This window comes from Pseudorca crassidens, chromosome 7 (assembly GCF_039906515.1).
Source record: "Pseudorca crassidens isolate mPseCra1 chromosome 7, mPseCra1.hap1, whole genome shotgun sequence".
Classification (NCBI taxonomy): domain Eukaryota; kingdom Metazoa; phylum Chordata; class Mammalia; order Artiodactyla; family Delphinidae; genus Pseudorca; species Pseudorca crassidens.
The window spans coordinates 65,077,548-65,098,929 of NC_090302.1; the positions used below are offsets into that span (position 1 = coordinate 65,077,548).

At 35.6% G+C, this 21,382-nt stretch overlaps 1 protein-coding gene across 10 annotated transcripts in view; it reads left to right on the forward strand.

Annotated features, from left to right (window-relative positions):
• CCDC171 (coiled-coil domain containing 171) overlaps positions 1-21,382 on the forward strand; it is a 358,867-nt gene that overhangs the window by 262,113 nt on the left and 75,372 nt on the right. For 9 of the 10 annotated variants that reach the window (XM_067744432.1, XM_067744430.1, XM_067744438.1 and 6 more), the window contains one exon: positions 10,778-10,909. The exons of the other annotated variant lie outside the window; for it this stretch is intronic. In XM_067744432.1, coding sequence (XP_067600533.1) covers positions 10,778-10,909 — 132 coding nt within the window. The remainder of the gene's footprint in view (positions 1-10,777; positions 10,910-21,382) is intronic. 10 annotated transcript variants of the gene reach the window in all.

Consider the following 21,382-nt stretch of genomic DNA (forward strand, 5'->3'; position numbering starts at 1 on the left):
TCAAGGTACCAAATTTGGTTTTCTTGATTTGCTCTATTATTTTTCTGTTCTCTATTGTGTTTATCTCTGTTCCGATCTTTATTATTTCCTTCCTTTTGTTTGCTTTGGGTTTACTTTGATCCTCTTTTTCCAATTCCCTCAGATAGAAGGTTAGGTTATTGATTTGAGATCTTTGTTCTTTTTACATGTAGGCGTTTAAGCCATAAATTTCCATGTGAACACTGCTGTCACTGCTTCCCATAAGTTTTGGTATGTTGTGTTTTTGTTTTCATTTATCTCAAAGTATTTTCTAATTTCTCTGTGATTTCTTCTTTGACCTATTCATTGTTTAAGAGTGTGTTGTTTAATTTCCAAAATATTTGGGCATTTTCCAGATATCTTTTTGCTATTTAGTTCTAAGGTAATTCTGTATGGTTTGAAATAGTTTATAAGTATTGTTTTATGTAGTTGTCTTTTAAATCATATAGAAAAAAAGAGGATTTACAAATCATAAATACATTAATACTGACTTTTATATTTATGTATTCAGTTTCCTTCACTGGTATTCTTGATTTCTTCTTGTGGATTTGAGTTACTGTCTAGTGTCCTTTCATTTCAGACCAAAGGACTCCCTTTAGCCTTTCTTCTAGGGCAGGACTAGTGGTAAAGAACTCCCTCAGCTTTGTATCTTGGAATGGCTTACTTTCTCCTTCATTTTGGAAGAATATTTTTGTTGGATATAGAATTTTAGATTGACAGTTTTTTTCCCCCAGCACTTTGAATATGTCAACTCCAAAATTTCTATTTGGTTCCTTTCTATGCTTTTTATCTATTTATATTTCTCATCTGCAAGATGTTACTCTCGCGGTTTCCTTTGGTTCTTTGTACATGGTTTCCTTTAACTTTTGAAACACATTTGAAATAATTGATTTAAGGTGATTGTGTGATAATCTAGTATCTAAGCTTCCTCAGGAACAGTTCCTATTAATTTCTGTTTTTCTTATGTATGGGCCATACCTTCTTATTTCTTTGCATACTTCAAAATTTTTTGTTGAAAAGTAGATATTTTGAATATATAATGTGGTAACTCTGGAAATCAGATTCTCTCCCAACCCTAGTGTTTGTTGTTGCTGTTTACTCTAGTAGTTTTTGTTTTCTCAGTGACTTCCTGAACTAATTTCATAAGGTCTGTATTCTTGGTCATGTGTGGCCACTGAAACCTCTGTTCTGTTAACTTAGTGGTCTGTTAGTATTTCGATGGAGATTTCCTTAAATACCAAGATTCAGGTGATTTTTCTTGATTAAGATTTTACCTGGTTGCTGTAAACTTTCAGATAGTTTTCAGAGTTCTGAAAAAGTTGATTCTGATAAATTTTGCCAGTTTATTCATTGCTTTTATGTAGGGACTGGCTTTTGGAGTTCCTTACTCTGCCATTTTTCCTCACATCTCTCCCTAAAATTGTATACATTTATTTTCCTAATAATTTTACCAGAAGGCTTCTAATATTACTGATAATATATCCTCTCAGGAATTGAAATTTTTAAAAAATTAAGAGCCCTCCAAACATGCTTGATTATTTCTATTGTGAGGAAAACAGAGAAAGTACAATAATTATATCAAAATAATTTTCAGGACAGGGTAATGATTGGATGGATAGGATAATGTCTGGATTATTTAGGGTTAGGTATGAGAAAATTAAGTTATGTTAGTATTTATTTGATACTAACAGATGTCTTGTTTTACTGTAGCTGTGGGTGAAAGTAAGTCAATTTTGGTAAAGTTGGAATGTGGGGAAGAATCTGAATATTTTTTGTCATCTTTTTAAAATTATTTTTCAATTAGCAGAATGGCTGGATTCTTGAGGCTTTTAGAGATTGCTTGAGTTTGGAAGGATTAAATTGTTTCCTATGTATGATCATAGCGTACTATGAACTTTAAAATTACCTCTGAACATTTATGAGAAGTGTCAGATGCCTTTTCAATAAGATGACTAAAAGATAAAACAGGAAGTCACAATCTTGAAACCTCAGAAGATTAGAATACCTGAATCTATAAATCCTGTAAACTTATAAGGCTGAAGTGACACTAGACCAATGACTAGGAAGTTACAGGGGTTTTTGATGACACTCTTGGATTTGCTTGTACAATGAAGTCACTTAAAACCTCTAATCCAACATAAAACACGATATTTACTGTAAATAGTTAAGTCCTACAAATGCTTTTTGAATGTATATTATGGGCCAGAAACTGTACCAGCCTTTGGGGAAACAAACACACACACAAACAACAACAACAACAACATTATATATGTGTATGTATGTATGTAGGTAGGTAGGTACATATCTCATAGTCCTTTTCTTCAAGGTAGAGACACAGATAATTCCAGTATACTATGATAAATATGCATCCATAGATGCAGTTCCATATCCGTTTAGATAGGGTTATTCACCTGTGCGGCATGCTTAGAAAACCCAAGGTTGGCTGGAAATTTCTCAGAAGAAAATTAAAGCCTGGAAGGGGTTTGAAGTATGAGGAAAGACGGGAAAGGCATTCCAGCAGAGAGAGTAGTATGTGCAAGTGCATGGAAGCATGAATAGCCAAATAGCCTCAATTCAGTATTAAGTGCAAGGAGAGTGCTGAATGAGGCAGGTGGCAGCCAGGTCACGGAAGAACTTTTTTTTTTTTGGCTGTTTTAAGAATCTTGGATCTTTATTATGGAGGAAGTGAGACTAAACTAGGGTTTAAACTAAGGAGTGATGTGGTCAGATTTCCGTACTGAATTGGGGCTCTAGGGGGGCACATCTGCAGACTGGAAATACTGAGTAATGAAGGTGGTTTTTAAGAACTGTGATTCTGTAGGCTAGATGAGTGCTGGTGAAGGTTTGGACCAGGAGAGTGATGATTGGTGGTGTCAGAAGAAAGGATATGAAGCTCATTTAGTAAAATGGCACATGGAGATGTGAAAGGCAGGGGAGGATGACTCCCAAGATGGGCAGTGTGATTAACTGATGTTGGGAAAACAAAGAGAGGAGCAGGCTTTTTCTCTTTTTTCTTTTTTTTTCTTTTGTTAGGGAGAAAAAGGGAGACAATGATGAGTTTTGTTTTGGAAATACTGAGTTTAAGGTAATATGGAGTGATCAGCAGGATATGTGAGTCAGGACCTCAGGGGAAAAGTCAGGGCTAAAGGTAAAGGTTTGAGATTGATTAACATAATTCTCTTTGGCAAAGAAAGAAGGTAGTATAGCAATTGACAGGAGAAACAAGACATTATAGATAAATGGGAGGCTAGGAAATACATTTTGAGAGATTAATTATGCCAGTAGAGTTTGAAGTCCTTGAGGGATGGAATTCTGTCTCCTTAATTTTTATATCCTCAGCATCTACCACAGTGCCTGGTACGCAGTAGGCACTTAATGAATGTTTGTTGAATGAGTCAAACTTTTACCATCACCCAGTCTCTAAACATAACTAAAGCCACCTCTAGATTCCAGTGGAAGTCTTGCTGATACTGTCTTTAGTTTTTTGATTGCTAAAAATAGCATATGTATTTACTTTGCCTAATCAAGCTCTAGAGGAGAAAGCCTAGATTCAATTATAAGGATGTCCCTAAGAAAGAGAGATATGCTAACAACAAATTTATAGGTAATAGCTAGTTTAACTCCTATGAAGTAGAAAGATGGTTACTTCTATTGTTAGAGTGGATTCTGGAATAAATAGAGTCAAGTAGAATCTGACAGGTGAAGACTCTAAATAGGCAAATCTTTAAATGTGATTTTATAATCTTACCTTAAAAAATGGTTAATGACAATATTTGGTAATACATAGTTAACTTTGATTTTTAATTTTCAATGCATTTACAAGGAATACAAAGACCACAGAATAATTTTTATTTAATGAAACTGACAGTTATTTTAAAGCTGAAACAATGGTCATCTGCCTCTAATAATGCAGCTTTAAGTGACTTATTAATGACTCTCTGTTCCTTATGATCTTTGAGCCCCTTTCCGTTCTCAGTTTCTTGATGCTGGTTCTGAAGATCAGCTGTGCAGGACATACAGGTGTTAGCACAGCTGGCTTGCTGATGACAACTCTTCCATATAGCTGTCTTGTGTGTCATCATTCATATTGTTCAGTGTCATTCTGACCTAGCCAAGCTAAAAATGGTACTCCAGCTCAAGAGGGATTTAAAAACCTTGACAGACTAAAGATGAGACCACAGAATTTCGTGTACGTGTGCTTACCAATTTTTAGCTTAAACACGTCTAAATAACTAATTTCAGTGTGCGTCTGTCTTTACCCTTTGAAATAATTTACCCTAGGAAAGAAAATATCTTTGTGTGGAGAACTGTAGCAATTCATAAATACTTTTCTCTATTCTTGAATATGGGTTTTGTGTTTGTTTAAATAGCTCAAGGTCACAGTAATCAATTTATGAGATGCATTCTATGGTATATAACCTACACCACAAATTTATCATGCTGTCTAGTGCCTTTATAAGATGTCCATGATTAAATCACCCTATTTTTCCAGCTTGATAATTTGATTTGAGGGTTCAGTTTTTCACATCCTTAATTGGGATGTAGCCAGCTTGATTCAAAAGATCAGTTTTTTACTTCCATAATTGGGATGGAACTATAATGTGTGGGGTGTTTGTGGTAGTGGTGGATTTTGCCCTTTTTTCTGGTGACAGCAGCAGGCCGTCATTGGAGAGTTCTGGCTCTGCTCCAGAGTTGTAGGTTAAATTAAATAACCTGCCAGCAAAATAAGGCTAGTTTCTCACTTCCTTCTTTTCAAGTGAGGGGTTTCCGTGCCTGCTGCAGCACCAGTGGAACGCCTGCTCCTGCTGCGAGTGCCAAGGTCTCCTTCCTGCAGGTGTGGAGCACAGCTGGAACTGCTGCACACGTCTTGGAACCTCATAGTTTGGGGGTCTTCTCTGTGAGATTATGGCCATTGTATAAGGACGATTGCTGCACAGATACTTGTCTCCCAGTATGATAATTGTGTGTGTGTGTGTGTGTGTGTGTGTGAGAGAGAGAGAGAGAGAGAGAGAGAGAGAGAGAGAGAGAGAGAAAGAGAAAGAACAGGGGAGACGGGTTGGGGAGAAAAAACATGAATGAATGAAAATGCCCACAGATCCAATGAAACTACTGAGGAAAATAAGGATGTTTCAATAATAGTCTCCACTGCTTATCACAAAACTACTTATGTGACACACATTTTTGCTAGCTTGCCAGACAAGGGACAAAGGAAAGGAAAAATAAGATAGTGCTGCTTTTTAAGTAGGGAAATGGAAGGAGTACCAAAATCTTGAGCCATTTCCTCATCTATTAACTGTTAATTGTGGATATTTAGAGGCATTATTATTTGTTGCTAGGAGCACTGGACACAGTATCCTCATATTAGGGATGGCAGTAGCTCTTTCACAAGGTGAATGACAGAATGAAGTGAGGTAGTGTGGTGAGTACTCTGAAAAGTATGAAGTACTTTTGGAAGTGCTAGTGGTATTGTTACTAATAAGGATAGTACTGTACTCTATCCATTTCATGAATTAATTAGTTAACGAAAAGGTAAAAGAGGGAAATATCCATTTAGTTGTAACTGTCCATTTGTGAATGTCATTTGCATTGCATTGACATGCTTTAATCCCTGCTTCTGTCAGGGATTAAAGCATGGGCACATACCAGGGTGCTGGAACTGTCTAAATATCTTTTTGTTATCCTCTCTTTCCTACTGCCTTATAGAATTTGCAAGTTTGGAATGATGTTCTTATTTGATCACACGCTTACTAAGAACCTCTGTATGCATAGGGTTTTTTCTGCTGCTAGTGTTATTGCAGAGTATATAGTTAACTCTGGCGGATTCCCTTCTCTCTGTATTTATAAAAGGCTCTCCAGTATGCCTATACTACTTGTTTAGCCAAATTTTCTGTTGTTTAGGTATTAGAGTGGTGATCAGTCATTGGACCAGGAAAGTTAGACCCAGTCAAGTTGTATACTGGACTATGTAAAACTTGAAAGAAGGAGCGAGAGGTATTTGTGAGATGGCACCCTGTGTTAGTGATACAGGGTTTACTCACCAGAAATTTTTCATGCATTCTCTGATGAGATGTGGTCATTTAAAAAAAAATCTATAGATGGTGAAAAATATAGTCTTTCCTTCTATACCTCTGAGGCAGGGGATGGCCGACATTTTCTGTAAAGGGCCAGATAGTAAATATTTTAGGCTTTGTGGACCATATGGTCTCTGTCTCAACTATTCAACTCTATCCTCATAGCAGGAAAGCAGCCAAAGACAATAGCTAAGTGAGTGGGTGTGGCTGTGTTCCAATAAAACTTTATTTACAACAACATGCGGTGGTCTGGATTTGGTCCCTGGGCTGTAGTGTGCCAACTGCACTCTGCACTCTAGTGCACAGGGTGAAAAATAATGCCTAGGCTGCTCTAGTGTATAAGGTGAAAAATAGAATAAAGAGAGAAGGGAAAGCAATTAGGAATCAATGGAAGTGGAAGGAAGTACAGAGGAGGAAGTAGGACAAAGGAAGGCAGGGAATGGTGGCATAGTAAAACCTGAACACAGGATGATAAAAGTGGAAGTTACAGGAAATATTGTTGGGATCTGTATATGACGGAAATCTCTCTGGTTAAAAAGGTTTATTTTGAAGTATTGGGGGCCGTAATAGATTGGAATTAATAAAGTTTTAGGCAGGTCAGGAGTATGATATAAAAGTCTGATTATCAGTTGCTTTTCCCAGGCATTCAAGATTCAGACATTGTGTACATCTTCTTACACGTGTTCTTAAATGTATCTGAGTTTTTATCAAAACCCTTACTGCTTCATCCTGGGTATCCTATTGGTAAAAACACAACTAGTACCATATTTCATGAATTTTTAAAAAATTAATTGGAACATTGGGTGCAGAGGGCTTTATAACTGTGCATGATAAAAGATGCAGGTTCATATTTTGAGAGTTGAGCAGTTTTTCTAAAAATGACTAGTTTAATTTCATAGTTGATGTATCTGGCAGAAATAGTTTTTTGTGTTTTGGTAGCAGTACAGAAGATTAGGAAAGATTGGTGGCTTGTGAGAAAACGCTAATCAGAGGAATAGGAACAGTACAGTATGGATCTGAAGAATCACTTAAACCTGGAACTGGATTGTTACAATAAAATAAATATTTCCTAATGATGTTTTGGCTTCTTAAAAAGTTTCTTTTTTTTTGCTATATGCCTCTGTTTTTCTTGTTTATTATGGCATTATCTTTGAGAAATATCTGCTTTCTGAAAGTATGTAATACAAAAGGGAGAACGTAAACTGCTCTTTCTAAAAATCAAAAATTTAGGGTGGAGTAATATAAGTATGCTTTTCTTTATTCTTTATCAAAATATTATGAAATTGTAGTTTTTATAGAATGTTATAAAAATGTATAAAATTTTATAGTTGAGATTTATATTGTAGAATTCTTTGACAAATTTTATTATATGTTAAAATGAACTGTTAGCCATTTTAAAGTAGAAAAATATTATATATATATATTTATTGCTCACATATATAAATAAATCAGAGTAAAAAGGGTATAGTATCTGAATGATAGGATGAATAATGATGTACTGTAGCAGAATTAAATGTTGGCTTTTGAAATTATAATTTCAGATTAATTTGAAATTATAATTTAATCCATAGACAGGTGATGATGGTTGTTCTAATCCTAAATTCACACTAAAATCTTTATTTTAAAAGGTGAACCTACTTTTCCCTAGGAAGAGTAGGAAGAAAAATAATTTTATTGTTCTAATATTGTTACTTCAAAATTTTTTTGACAGTAAAGAAATTTACTTTAAATTCTCACTTTTGAAAGACCATTTTTTATCCAGTGGGCAGCATTTCCTAAAGAAATCCCACTTATCTCCTTTCTTGCTCTTAGTCACTTTGTTCTCAGCCTGCTGTTCTATTTTTCTTATGAACTAATTTAATGAAATAAGGTGAGAGTCTTTTTACTTACTGTTCTGTGTTGAATCTCTTCCCTCTTTATCCTTGTTCACACACTGATATTGAGACTTGCCTTTTGCATTCTTTCTGAACAGTCTCCCCTTTTCGCCCTTTCTTTTTCCTGTTCCCTGTCACCTTTCCTTGCTGCTCTTTGCTGCATCATTATATTTTCACTTGTCCTAGTGTCACTGTTTTGTATTCTTTCAACATGATGCTTTCACTCCCCTTTTCCATTAAAATAAAAGAATTCTTGGTCAATCTTTTATCAAGACTTAAAAAAATCCTTTTCCTTGAAATATGTGGAGACTATTTTAGATGCCTATTTTCAAAGTTTTTATTTAATTTCAAAGTGGGAAGAAACTCTTAAATTTTAGTAGAAATATTTGTGAGATTATATCATGGGGCACCGTCTCTTGATGGCACTGCCAACATTCAACAGATAACTTATAATTTAATGATAGTTTAACACATGCATGTTATTCAAATAATGTTATAATTATGATGCCCATCATTAGGTTTAGCAATACAACTGCATTTTGAGTTTTTTCCCTATCTAATACAAATACAAAGAATTATTTCATTTGGCAAATTAAATAATGTTGTAGTGAAAATGTTAATTTGACAATAAATCACAGTTTTAAATGCCAGATGCCCCGGCTTAATGTTGTTCAGAAAGTTTATTTAGAGAATATAAAATGTGGCTTAGTGTTCCTGTATGTCAGGCTTCACAGATGAAGTATGGTGCCTGATATTAATCAGGTTAAAGGACCTCCAGTGCTTGGAGTGTGTTGTGGATTATACCTACATTGCTCATAGCCTCCCCCCTGCCCCCCCCCTTGCCCATATTAGCAATCTGCTTTTGTACTTTGACATCCAGGATTTCCCTAGTGAATTTTGTCACAGAAAAAAGAGAATCATCAATATCGCAGTTAAACTTGACTTTCAAAGCTAATAGTATCTCATTTGGGGGCTCAAATTTAATAAATTTTCTTTGATTCTGGGTGAGTTTTTAAACATCAAACAATGAATTGGCCAGGGTGCAGTAAAATATTTAGATCTATTGACTGTTGTTCAGAAGGGTAGAAGGCAAAACACTAGTGGTTTGATGTTGATAAATTCTCAGTACCTTAATCCACATTAATGTTTTCTTTTATCTGAGTGCACATTGGTGACGACAAAAAAAAAAAAAGGCAAGAGAAGGTGTCCATACATATAAGATATAAAACCTAAATCATATTTCACAAATGTCTTTGCTTTATTTTGTTAAGTGAGTTAAAAGCATTCTCATCTTAACTGAAGCCTGGAGAATGTTTGTTACAGATAAATATACATTCTGAATTAGGACTCCGGCGTGAATATCATACTCACACTGTTATAGAAATTGCATTATAGTGTATGTTTTACAGCATACACTTTGACATTCACTTATTGACAGAAATTCTTCAGCTCAACTTGAGAGTATAAGGATTTTTATAACTTAGATTAGCACGAACGATGAAAGATGTCATCACCTATTTGCGCATGTTTGCTGATTTAAGGAAACCCTATGTAGTATGATAGTTCATTCATAAAGTAAGAAATAACTCAAACAGTTTTACAAGCTGGAATAGAAAAATGAAGGTTGGGGTTTCTATCATATATTATTGCCAAGTTACATATGAAATTGCTCAGGTAAAACTAGAGATATAAATACATTTATTTGAGCAATGATAGTTCTCCCCATTCTTGACCTTTGCTACCTCATAAAAACTCATTTTGTCCTGTGGTTTTAAGCTAATTGTATACTATTTATCAAATATATGGTGTCAAAAAGATAATTTTTTAAAACCTATTCAGGTATAAGGAAAGTTAGGAAATATGTATACATATGAAAACTGCTATCATTAAACTGTGTGATTGAAGATGAAAGATCACTGGTCTTAAAAGAAAACTAAACTGTGGAATTTTTGAGGCTTTTACTAAGTTTGGAAATTAAAAATGAAAATACCTGTTTCTGAGCATTTTCTTCTATCTGTTTATATTATATAGTGAGTATTTCTCATTTGTCCAGAAGGTGGCAGTGTAATATCAACTGCATGTGATGCAGAGGCTAGCTAGAGAATTGGTGTTTCTCCAATTCTCTGTATCTGTGATGTGTTTGTATTGTTACCTTACTGAATACTTAAGATATAGTACAAACACTACTAATTTTATCCATTATCTTATTTAGAAGTTGTGTGACCAAGTTGGTTTATATGTATTTAATCATTAAGCCTCAAGTTTAATTTAGAGTAAAGAGGGCAAGCAGACCTCTTGCTAGTATATTTTTAAGCCTCCTTGTGTGTTGAGCATATTTGTTTTTATTCTAGAGTACATATTGAAGTTTTCTTTTCAAAGACTAGTACCTAATAACTATCTTGTTTAATATATATCAGTTAATACCAGTTAAATTAAACATGTTATTAAGAAAGTGAGAATAAATAGGAGATTGCTGTTTATTTTTGATTTTGTAGATGTTTTTTCCTTTCCTTTTTCTTCTGAGGGTGGAACAGTGAAAAAATAATTCAAAACCTCTTGATCAGAAGAGCTCCAGCGACTCTCCTTCCCTCCCTCATTTCAAGTAGGAGGATGCTTTTTCTTCTTAACATTCTCCCCCAGTACTCTGAATTAGAGATTTATTTGCAACGAAAAATCAATTAGTCCTAAATTTATTCATGGATTTCAGGTCCAGCGATCAATGCAAGTCCACTCAGTGGGCTCAAGGGGACCCAGTTCATCCCAGTTAATGTGTCTGAAGGGGAATTACCATTGATGCTATTTTTTTCCCTTTAGGTCAGAGATCAGATCTCGCTGTCACGGACTGCGGCAAGTAGGAATGACTTCACCCTGCAGCTACCCAGACTGCACCTGGAGACCTTTGCAATGGAGGGGCTCAAGGGCGGGCCAGAGGTTGTAGCGTGCCAGGTTAGAGTCTAAATTACATTGTTTGCTACCGAGACACGTAGAAAAAGAAATTGCACTAACTGCGGAGAATGGAAGCCTCCAAGTATTGTGACTAACTTGAAGAAGATGCAAATAATTTTTCCTCATTTTTCTTCCGTCATGTAACACTATATTTCACAAATAATTGTGTTTTTTTCTTTAAAGCCTAGAACTAGCCAATTAAATAATCCAGAAAAGTTTTTTATTTTTTACCAAGGAAAAACGTGAGGTTTATAGCTAAGTACAGTATTAAAAGAACATACTTTTGGGCAGCAGAGGACAATAAGACGCTAGGCTGTTATCTCTTTAAGCTAGTCTGAATTTGTAACTCTTATTGTTTTACAATAAATCACTTTAGATAAAATTATCAGGCGAGATATTTGATATTTTTCAGTGTTAATTCCAAAGTATATCCAGCATTTCTCAGGTGGCAATTTAATTTCAGCAAATCTAGAACCTAGCTGCACTTTGCATTGAAAAGTATCTTATACTTCAGTGTTTAGTTTTAATGAACTTTGTTATATGTGTCAGCTAGGTTATTTCATTTATAAAACTCAAAGCACCCAATCATAAAACCTCAAGTAACTTTAAAATAAACTTAATAAAGATATTTATTTTCAAAAACATATTTATTTTCAGATGCTGCAGCTAGCTTTCTATTCTAGGTTACTATTAGGTTATTGTGCTCATTTTTCTCCTTAGGGTTAAAAATATTTTTTAATCAGACAAAACAAAATTTAGTATGTATTTTATTCTCCCTTTAATGCCCAATTTCTTTATTAGAAAAATCTATCGACATTATGTGAACTATAGGGAGCCTGGTAATTCAAAAGAGGTTGTCCTTGTTCAATAGCACCCTAGATTTTTCAATGTATTTAAGAGAAAGGTCTCTTAAAACTCAGTCCCTTTCACATTTTGAGGTTTAAGATAAACTTTTTTCATTCTTCAGTTTATGACCCTGTAAAATTTTAACTTCGTACAAAATTAATGTCAGTCCAAGTGGGGCTATGTTAATTTTTTCCTACATGCTCCATACCCTAATTTAATTTGTTATTATACTCAAATTAATGCTCAACAAAGAAAAAATGCTTGTTGTTTCTTTCATTAGATTGTCCACCAATATATCTAAAACATATGTAATTGTAAAACGAAGCATAAGGCATTTTTATTTTCATTTATAGGCTAGAATACTGTACCATTATTTAGTACAAGATTAAGATGTACATTTAAAATTTGATTATATTTAAGTACAATATGATTTGAGATTTTTCTAGTGGTTGTAAAGTAATCCTTTGCTTGGTTATCTTAATTCAGAATCTCACAGGGCTTAGCACTTGTCATAATTCACAAATAAAGACTTCCCCCAAACTCTAGATTGTGATGATTTGGAAAGAGACTGCTTCTTAGGAATGCCATTTTTTGAGGCAAAGCATGAACTCTATAGAGTTCTGACATCTGTGCATAACAAGAAGGAAATGGATGGGCTTGTATTTTAAACTACTATCTTTTCCAAGTTCTAATAAAAATAGTTATGTGGGTTGCCAGATACCTAAACACTTGGGTAAATTTTGTATTGACGTGCTGTAACATGCATTGTAGTTTAGTAATATATGTTTTGGTTTAGTATCCTGTGCAGAGAAGAGCACATATTTGAGCCCTAATAGTGTTTGACACACACACACACACACACACACACACACACACACACACGGACACGGACACAATTGGTGATATGGAGTACTTTGAGAAGAAAGGCACTGTATTAATTGAAGTCCTTAATTATAACAATAACTATAATTATAATAATTATTATTATAAGTGCCATTTTAGTGAGCACTTACTGTGTAACAGGTATCATGCTTAGCTGTTTAAATAAATGATCTCAGTTAATTCTCACTATGGACCTGTCAGATAGATGGCATTATTTCCATTTTACAATTGAAAACAACAACTATGGCAGGTAACTCTCCTCAGATCGACAGCAAGTAAATGGTAAGGCCTAGAGTCTGAGTTTAAGTCTGGGTGTATTTGACTGCAAAGCCTGAACTGGTAAAATCTGACAGTAAAAATCTAGATGCCTGTGTTAAATGGTCAGAGTGAAACCTTTGAAATCTACAGTGGAGTTTTTCTTCCATTTACAAAGTATACATTATGGATCTGTGTATGATGTAGGTCATAGTTTATGCTGTATTGTAGACAAATTCACAGATACAAAATTGTGTTTCCATTTGACAGGCTAATATTATAGAACTCTACTTTTCACCTTTTCGCAGTTTGTAAATATATATGTTTATGCTAAGTGTGGCTACATATTTAGGAATTCAGTATTTGTTTAGCTTTGTACTGTGTGCTGATGAAGCGGACTACTCAAAGCATGAACAGCTTTCGATTATGATGAGGGGAGGACCACTATGCAGGATGTGGTAGCGTCTGAATTATTTGGCCAACATATACAACCATCATTTAGAGCGGTAGGAGCTGAAGTTTTCCTAGACAGCCACTGTCTGTCTTTTCCAAAGGGGCAAGCTTTATTATAGGTATAATCCTTGATGGAAGGAAGACCAATGAGCATGATTGAAAGTTGAAGAGGATGAGTGGATTACCTTATCTCTCTGTACCCAGAAGAGCATGTGACTGATACTCTTCTACAGGAGATAATTCAGTTCATCTAGTCTCTGTGATCTGCTAGCTTTTAACCCTGATTCCCTTATCTGCAACAAAGTGTAATGCTAACAATTTCTCGGGCTTGTAGTAAGTTTGAATGAGGCAATGCATGTAAAGCAGAGAGCACAGTGCCCAGCACAAAGAAAGCAGGCAACGCATGGTGGCTCTTATTACTGCTGACCAGTATGGGAAACATTGTAAAGATGAAGTAAGCAACAGTAGCTTGATTTTATTACTTTTGAGGGGTGTGTGGGGGTGGTTTTGTTTTTAAAGAAATGGTTACTTAGAATCTTTTCTCTATATCTTTCCATTTGTTTCCTTCAGTCTTCCTTGTTTCTTCAAAAGCTTCAAATAATTTTGATTAAGATCAACTGTAGCTCCCTATTTACTTTTCCTTGTTACTCGATGTTCCAGTGAGGCCATGTCGCCAATGTAACCCCTGTTTAAGCTCCTATGGCAAGTTTAGAACTATTATACCTGGGCTTTTATCTCCTAAATAACAGCATATTAGTCTACTAGGATACTGGAAAAAAATAAAACACCTAGATTAGACAAGTTAGCTTTAGCTGAAAAGCCCAGTACAGTGTGAATGCAGAGGACTTTGTAAGAAAAAATATTCTGCCCATACTTTATAAAGATACCTGTTACTCATCGTCTTATACTTTGAATTGTGTTTTTTCAATAATTATGATATGTGATGCTTTTACTATCTGGAAGATATCAGCAGGCATCCAATAAATGTTTGTGCCTCCATTCCCATTCAACAATAAACAACACAGAACAATATCAATATTGATATTATTGAGTGCTTATTCTGTACCAGTTACTGTGCTAAGCACCTTACATTTCCTCTCTCATTTAATCCCTGCAACAACCCTATGCAAAAGAGGTGCTCTGCTTTTATCTGTTTTACAAAGGAAGAAGCTGAAGTTTACTGAGATGAAGTAAATTGCTAAAGGTCACATATCCAGTGAGTAGGGTGACCGGTCCCTTCATTCTTTTTAATCGTGCCTTTCTGCCTTTTGTAAACCATGGCATAGTGTTTTGTGTGTTGTGTGTGTGTGTGGTGTGTGTGTGTCTTTTAGGGTAGCTGAGAGGAAAAAAGAATAAAGGTAGGGTCTGTCTATAAAATACAATTTCGTTTGTGTGGAGATCATGGCGAGAATAGAAATCCAAAAGAGATTAATGGGGAAAGTTACTTAAACTGTGTATTTCAGCCTCTTCATCTATAAAATGAAAATAATAGAAGTTTCTAACTGAGTGTGACTATTGAATGGGTTAATCCACCTGAAGTGCTTAGAATAGTGACAGGTACATTGTAAACACTCACTATTTATTAGCTCTCCACTAACATGAAAGGTCGTGAGACCAGGAACTTGGTTTTGTTCACTGCTGCATCATCAGAGCTCAGAACCCTGCCTCACATGGAAGAGGCCCTCAGTATGTATGGGTGAATGAATACTTGATTTCAGACGCCGGTCAAGGTGCCTTAGGAAGCTGCTGTGCCTAAGTTGTGCACGCCTTTAAGAGACTTGGGATCAATTTTTTTTTTTTAACTTCTAAACCCACTTCATTTAAAAGGAAAAGTCCCCCGAACCATCTCATAAAAGTGTTTAAGGCTTAGTGCACAATAACTATACCTCTGGAAATGTAGTATATTTTATAAATATATGTTTATAAACACTTCATTAGAAAGGCTTCATTGTGAAACCATTTATTTATGAAGATTTTAAACAAGAGTCTTTACCGTAAATCCAGTAATCCTTTAATCACCCATAACCTACCATGTTATTACAAAGTCCTTACTTGGTATGGTTGTTTGTTATGTGCTATACCCGCAACTTTTGGGGTACCATGGTTTTTTACATTTAACTTACCTTCCAGGCATAGAAATTTCTTCCAGCTATTTTGTTGTATTTATAAAGTTAAATCATAAAAGGGCATCTTGAAGGGATTTTTTTTTTTTTTAATATAGAGAAGGAACAAATACCTTGTACCTAAGTACCTAAACTGTCAGGGAATAAAAATATCAAGAATCACTCTTAATAATTTTTCACATGTGTTCCCAGTTACACTGCTTAATGCAGCAGCCTTCTAATTGTTGTATAAGAAATGTCTTCATTTGGGCATAGTTAGAAGTTAAAGAAATGTTAGGCAATTTTACTTGAAATCTTGTATTATGTAGATATTTTCTTCTTCAAGTTATTCCATCCCCATAAGTGAATTTTCAGATCTCTGATTATTTTTTAAAACATGAAAACTAGCCATTTTGAATGGAAATATTGCTAAATATATAGACTACTAAATAGGTAAAAGTGCCCAGTTGTCCCTGAAAGACTAGATGACTTCTATTAGTTCTTTAGTTTCCTTTTTAAAGTATGGTTCTTTATTTTCTGATACTAAAAGAAAGCTTTACCTTCTTTTTATAGTTCAGGTCTTCCCTTCTTTTCAGATGTCCATTCTCGCTGGGTTCCTAATTTACAGAGTTGTCAGGGTTTAGTCTAAGAGTCTCCATGGTGAAGTAAAGAGAATATATTTTGTGACAGCTGTATGTCTCATAGATATTCCTTTTCATTTATTTCTGGGTCCATGACTGTGCATTATTGGAAGTCAGACCTTTTTGGTAAGTGGGGTCATTTTTGTAAAAAGGTATCGAGAAGATTTTGGGGTTATCTAAAGTTGTTATCCATGAGTGTGCAATTCTCTTTAAATTCATAAATCAAAATATCTTTTAAATTACAAAACATAAAATGATTTTAGAATTCAGTTGTGGCATCAAAGAGAATGTTGAAATGCTACCTTCTTCAAAGGCTGGAAGGTGCTTCCCAGGGAAGACCTGTTTATTAGGGGAAAACAATTAGCTGGAAAAATCATATAGTTCATCTGAGAATAAAGACATTTTGATGGAAAAAAGCCATCCTTTGTCTCATCTAGCTGCTTGACAGCTGTAATCTCCAGTTCCACAGAATAAAAATTGTGCCAATGAGGAATCTAAATGTCCAGGATTTGAGGCCCACCTCAAGGATGAATATAAGGATTAGTGCGTTTGTTTTTCATGTTGACACCAGGAAGAATAAATGGCACTTCCTGAAGTAATGTTGTTAGAGAAAATATTTTTGTTATTTGCTAGTTAAAATTTTAGAATTCTACTCTGAAGATTTGATAATACACAAGCAGACATTAAGTTTCTTCAAAACTTGCTGGTACTAGAGCTGTGAGCAATGCTAAATAAAACAAAATATAAAGAGAAGTAAGATGTTAATGTGTACAGAAGGACTAATTAGAGTGTGTTGCAAATTGGAACAACAGTGATTAAATAATAGCATAGTAGCATTTAAACATTGATTTATAGTCACTGTGAGTTACACCTTGTTGTCCCGAATCTGTATCTTCTCCTAAGGTTTCAGGACGTTTTAGTTTCCATTGACCAGGAAGACTTTGCTAGAAATTTAGCCTCGCCCATCAGTCGTTATTAGAGCAGTTCCGGTATTATCACCTAAGTCCTCTCACCCTCCCTGCCTCCCTTTCTCCTCCGTTCCCTTCCTCTGCCTATTTAATTTGCATTTTTTTTTTTTTTTTTGGTGGTGATGGTGGTGGAGGAGGGCGTAGGGGGGCACATCAAACAGAATTTTAGGGCAGGATCTTGAGAGTAAAAATGTAGAATTATGCTTTTTGGTCCAAATATGTTACCAGGTGATATATGCTACCATTATTTTCTTAATCCCCATATTTTATTTCAAAAGACTTGTAAAAAAAAAAAAAAACCCGTATTTGGGCTTCCCTGGTGGCGCAGTGGTTGAGAGTCCGCCTGCCGATGCAGGGGACACGGGTTCGTGCTCCGATCCGGGAAGATCCCACATGCCGCGGAGCGGCTGGGTCCGTGAGCCACGGCCGCTGAGTCTGCGCATCTGGAGCCTGTGCTCTGCAACGGGAGAGGCCACAACGGTGAGAGGCCCGCGTACTGCAAACAAAACAAAACAAAACAAAAAACCCGTATTTTTCTTTGTATCTGTTGTTAAAACATAATCTTGGGCATTAAGTGATAGCTAAGATTTCTAAAAAAGAAAAAAATCTGTTAAGGCTAGGCGTGCTAAAAAGTTTTTTTTTAATGTTTACCTGATGGGACATTTTACATCTTGGATCATGGGTTTTATTTCAGGTTAGTGGTGGTCTGAAACAACAGTTTTGTTTTTTTTCCTGTTGGGACTTTAATCTCTCTTTGCCTTTTGAAAATGACAGGATGACATATGAGGGCAAGGAAATGCATCTGTATAAAGCTTCTGCTACGCAGAATCTTATACTGAGGAATCTAGTGACTCCCTACTCCTTAACTCAGCTGAAAATATTCACGAATTATTCCCTGTGGGAGTGACCTGGCATCAGTGATCTGAACTGACACTAAGTAAAATCTGGTAGGAATTATTTAAAATAAAGTCTTTTTTCTCTAGTTTTTAAAAATCATTTCTTCCTTTGTTTATTATAAAGAAGAATAATTTGGAAGAAAATAAAGTCATAGCAGAGTCACTATCACAGAGGTTGAAGAAGTTATACAACTTTACCAGAAAGTAATAGGATTAGCCACAGAACAGATGGAATCCTTTACCCGTAGACACAAATTACACAGGTAACAGGAATTCTCATTATTTTATCCAGTTGTTGTCTTGTCTTTTTCTCACGGGAAACAACATTGTCCTTTCTTGTGAAGGATGAATATGAATTATCATCCTTGTGGTGCTGAGTGCAACTGGAGTTTTATCCTAGAATCACTGTCTGTGAGCTTTCGGCCCTTAATTCTTCTGGTGCATCACCTTGTCATCTGTAACATGAAGATGATGATACTTGCCCTGCTGCATCTTGGGGCAGTTGTGAGGATCACATGACATGGATGAAAAAACTTTGGAAATTAAACAGCACTACTAGGTAGTTTTTAAATTGTTTTCCTTTAACTGTTTGGCTTGTAAACATTCCTTGATCAGGTGTAGACTCGCTTAGTTTTCAATCTCAGGATGAGAGGTTTTTTTTTTTTGACATCTTTATTGGGGAATAATTGCTTTACAATGGTGTGTTAGTTTCTGCTTTATAACAAAGTGAATCCGTTACACATATACATATGTTCCCTTATCTCTTCCCTCTTGTGTCTCCCTCCCTCCCACCCTCCCTATCCTACCCCTTCAGGCGGTCACAAAGCACCGAGCTGATCTCCCTGTGCTATACGGCTGCTTCCCACTAGCTATCTACCTTACATTTGGTAGTGTATATATGTCCATGCCTCTCTCTCGCTTTGTCACAGCTCACCCTTCACCCTCCCCTATCCTCAAGTCCGTTCTCTAGTAGGTCTGTGTCTTTATTCCTGTCTTACCCCTAGGTTCTTCATGACATTTTTTTTTCTTAAATTCCATATATATGTGTTAGCATACGGTATTTGTCTTGCTCTTTCTACTTACTTCACTCTGTATGACAGACTCTAGGTCCATCCACCTCACTACAAATATCTCAATTCAGTCTCTTTTTATGGCTGAGTAATATTCCATTGCATGTATGTGCCACATCTTCTTTATCCATTCATCTGCTGATGGACACTTAGGTTGCTTCCATGTCCTGGCTATTGTAAATAGAGCTACAATGAACATTGTGGTACATGACTCTTTTTGAATTATGGTTTTCTCAGGGTATATGTCCAGTAGTGGGATTGCTGGGTCATATGGTAGTTCTATTTGTAGTTTTTTAAGGAACCTCCATACTGTTCTCCATAGTGGCTGTACCAATTCACATTCCCACCAGCAGTGCAAGAGTGTTCCCTTTTCTCTACACCCTCTCCAGCATTTATTATTTCTAGATTTTTTGATGATGGCCATTCTGACTGGTGTGACATGATATCTCATTGTAGTTTTGATTTGCATTTCTCTAATGGTTAATGATGTTGAGCATTCTTTCATGTGTTTGTTGGCAGTCTGTATATCTTCTTTGGAGAAATGTCTATTTAGGTCTTCTGCCCATTTTTGGATTGGGTTGTTTGTTTTTTTGATATTGAGCTGCATGAGCTGCTTGTAAATTTTGGAAATTAATCCTTTGTCAGTTGCTTCGTTTGCAAATATTTTCTCCCATTCTGAGGGTTGTCTTTTGGTCTTGTTTATGGTTTCCTTTGCTGTGCAAAAGCTTTGAAGTTTCATTAGGTCCCATTTGTTTAGTTTTGTTTTTATTTCCATTTCTCTAGGAGGTGGGTCAAAAAGGATCTTGCTGTGATTTATGTCATAGAGTGTTCTGCCTATGTTTTCCTCTAAGAGTTTGATAGTTTCTGGCCTTACATTTAGGTCTTTAATCCATTTTGAGCTTATTTTCGTGTATGGTGTTAGGGAGTGATCTAATCTCATAGTTCTACATGTACCTGTCCAGTTTTCCCAGCACCACTTATTGAAGAGGCTGTCCTTTCTCCACTGTACATTCCTGCCTCCTTTATCAAAGATAAGGTAACCATATGTGCATGGGTTTATCTCTGGGCTTTCTATCCTGTTCCATTGATCTATCTTTCTGTTTTTGTGCCAGTACCATACTGTCTTGATTACTGTAGCTTTGTAGTATAGTCTGAAGTCAGGGGCCTGATTCAGGATGAGATTTTTGCCCTTCTAAAAGAAAAGCAAGTAAATCAGATGATGGGGGAGTTGGCAACCATGAATCTGTGCAATTTTCTGAATGTCACTGAGTTTGCTGGAAACATTATGTTGATCAGAAGGGGATTTTGGAAGAGATAAAATAACTCTGTCTGCTGGGGAAAGAGGCAAGCAATGTAGTATTGGAGAAAGCCTATGTGGAGAGTCAGAATGCCTGGATTGAAGTCCTGGCTCTGTAATGTAACCACCTTGGCAGGTCACTCAACAGCCCTGAGCCCCCTATTTCCTCATCTTTAAATGGAGGTGGTGAAGCCTGTCTTGCTTTCTTTCACTCACGGGGCTGTGGGGAGATCAGGTGAGATAATGTAATGTGGGGAGATCAAGAGAGGTAAGGTGCTTTTTATATTGTAAAATGCTAAATTAATATAAATTGTGTTGGACTGAACTGCAAACAGGCCTGTGTTTCAGGAAAAGTAACCTAAGTACGTTAAGGAATGTTTTAGTGTTTTGACTCTTGGAGACTTTTGGCTGATGACCTGTTTGATACAGGTTTCGCTTTAGTAGCAGCGTGTGCAATAAAAAGAACAAAATGTTCCACAACTCTAGTGTTTTCTTACAGCTCAGTATAAAGCCATTGCTAACACTTTGGTGAATGTCCACCACATACTTCTATTTGAATAATTATTTTTAAAAGTAATTCAAGCATTACTACTGTCTTCATATGTCCTTTTAACTCATTTTGTTGCCTTTATTTATACCATTTGAATTTTTTTTTTTTGGACTTCAAATTCCAACTCTGAAAAGGTGACAATATTTGCCTGTATGTGAAATGTTTGAGACACACCTAGTTAAAGAAACAAAAGCACAAAAGATATGAAAGTACAGAGCATTTTATTTTTAGTTACAATTTTCAGTTCTAGGTAGCTCAAAGCAGAAAAGCTGCTGAATGATATGAACATCATTTCTTTGCCATTAATGTTAAGAGGCAAAAACTAAATCCCAAACTTGACCCTTTCTCTTTTTTTTTTTTCTATTTTTGAAGCCTATTTAAGTATAACCCTACTCGATAATACCTTTTAATGCTTATTATTGAGAGAATGAAGCCTGTGAGCACTTGAACTTTCAAGGGCTACAACAGAATTGCTCTTCATTTTAGCTACTTGGGCAAAAAACAGTGTTTGAT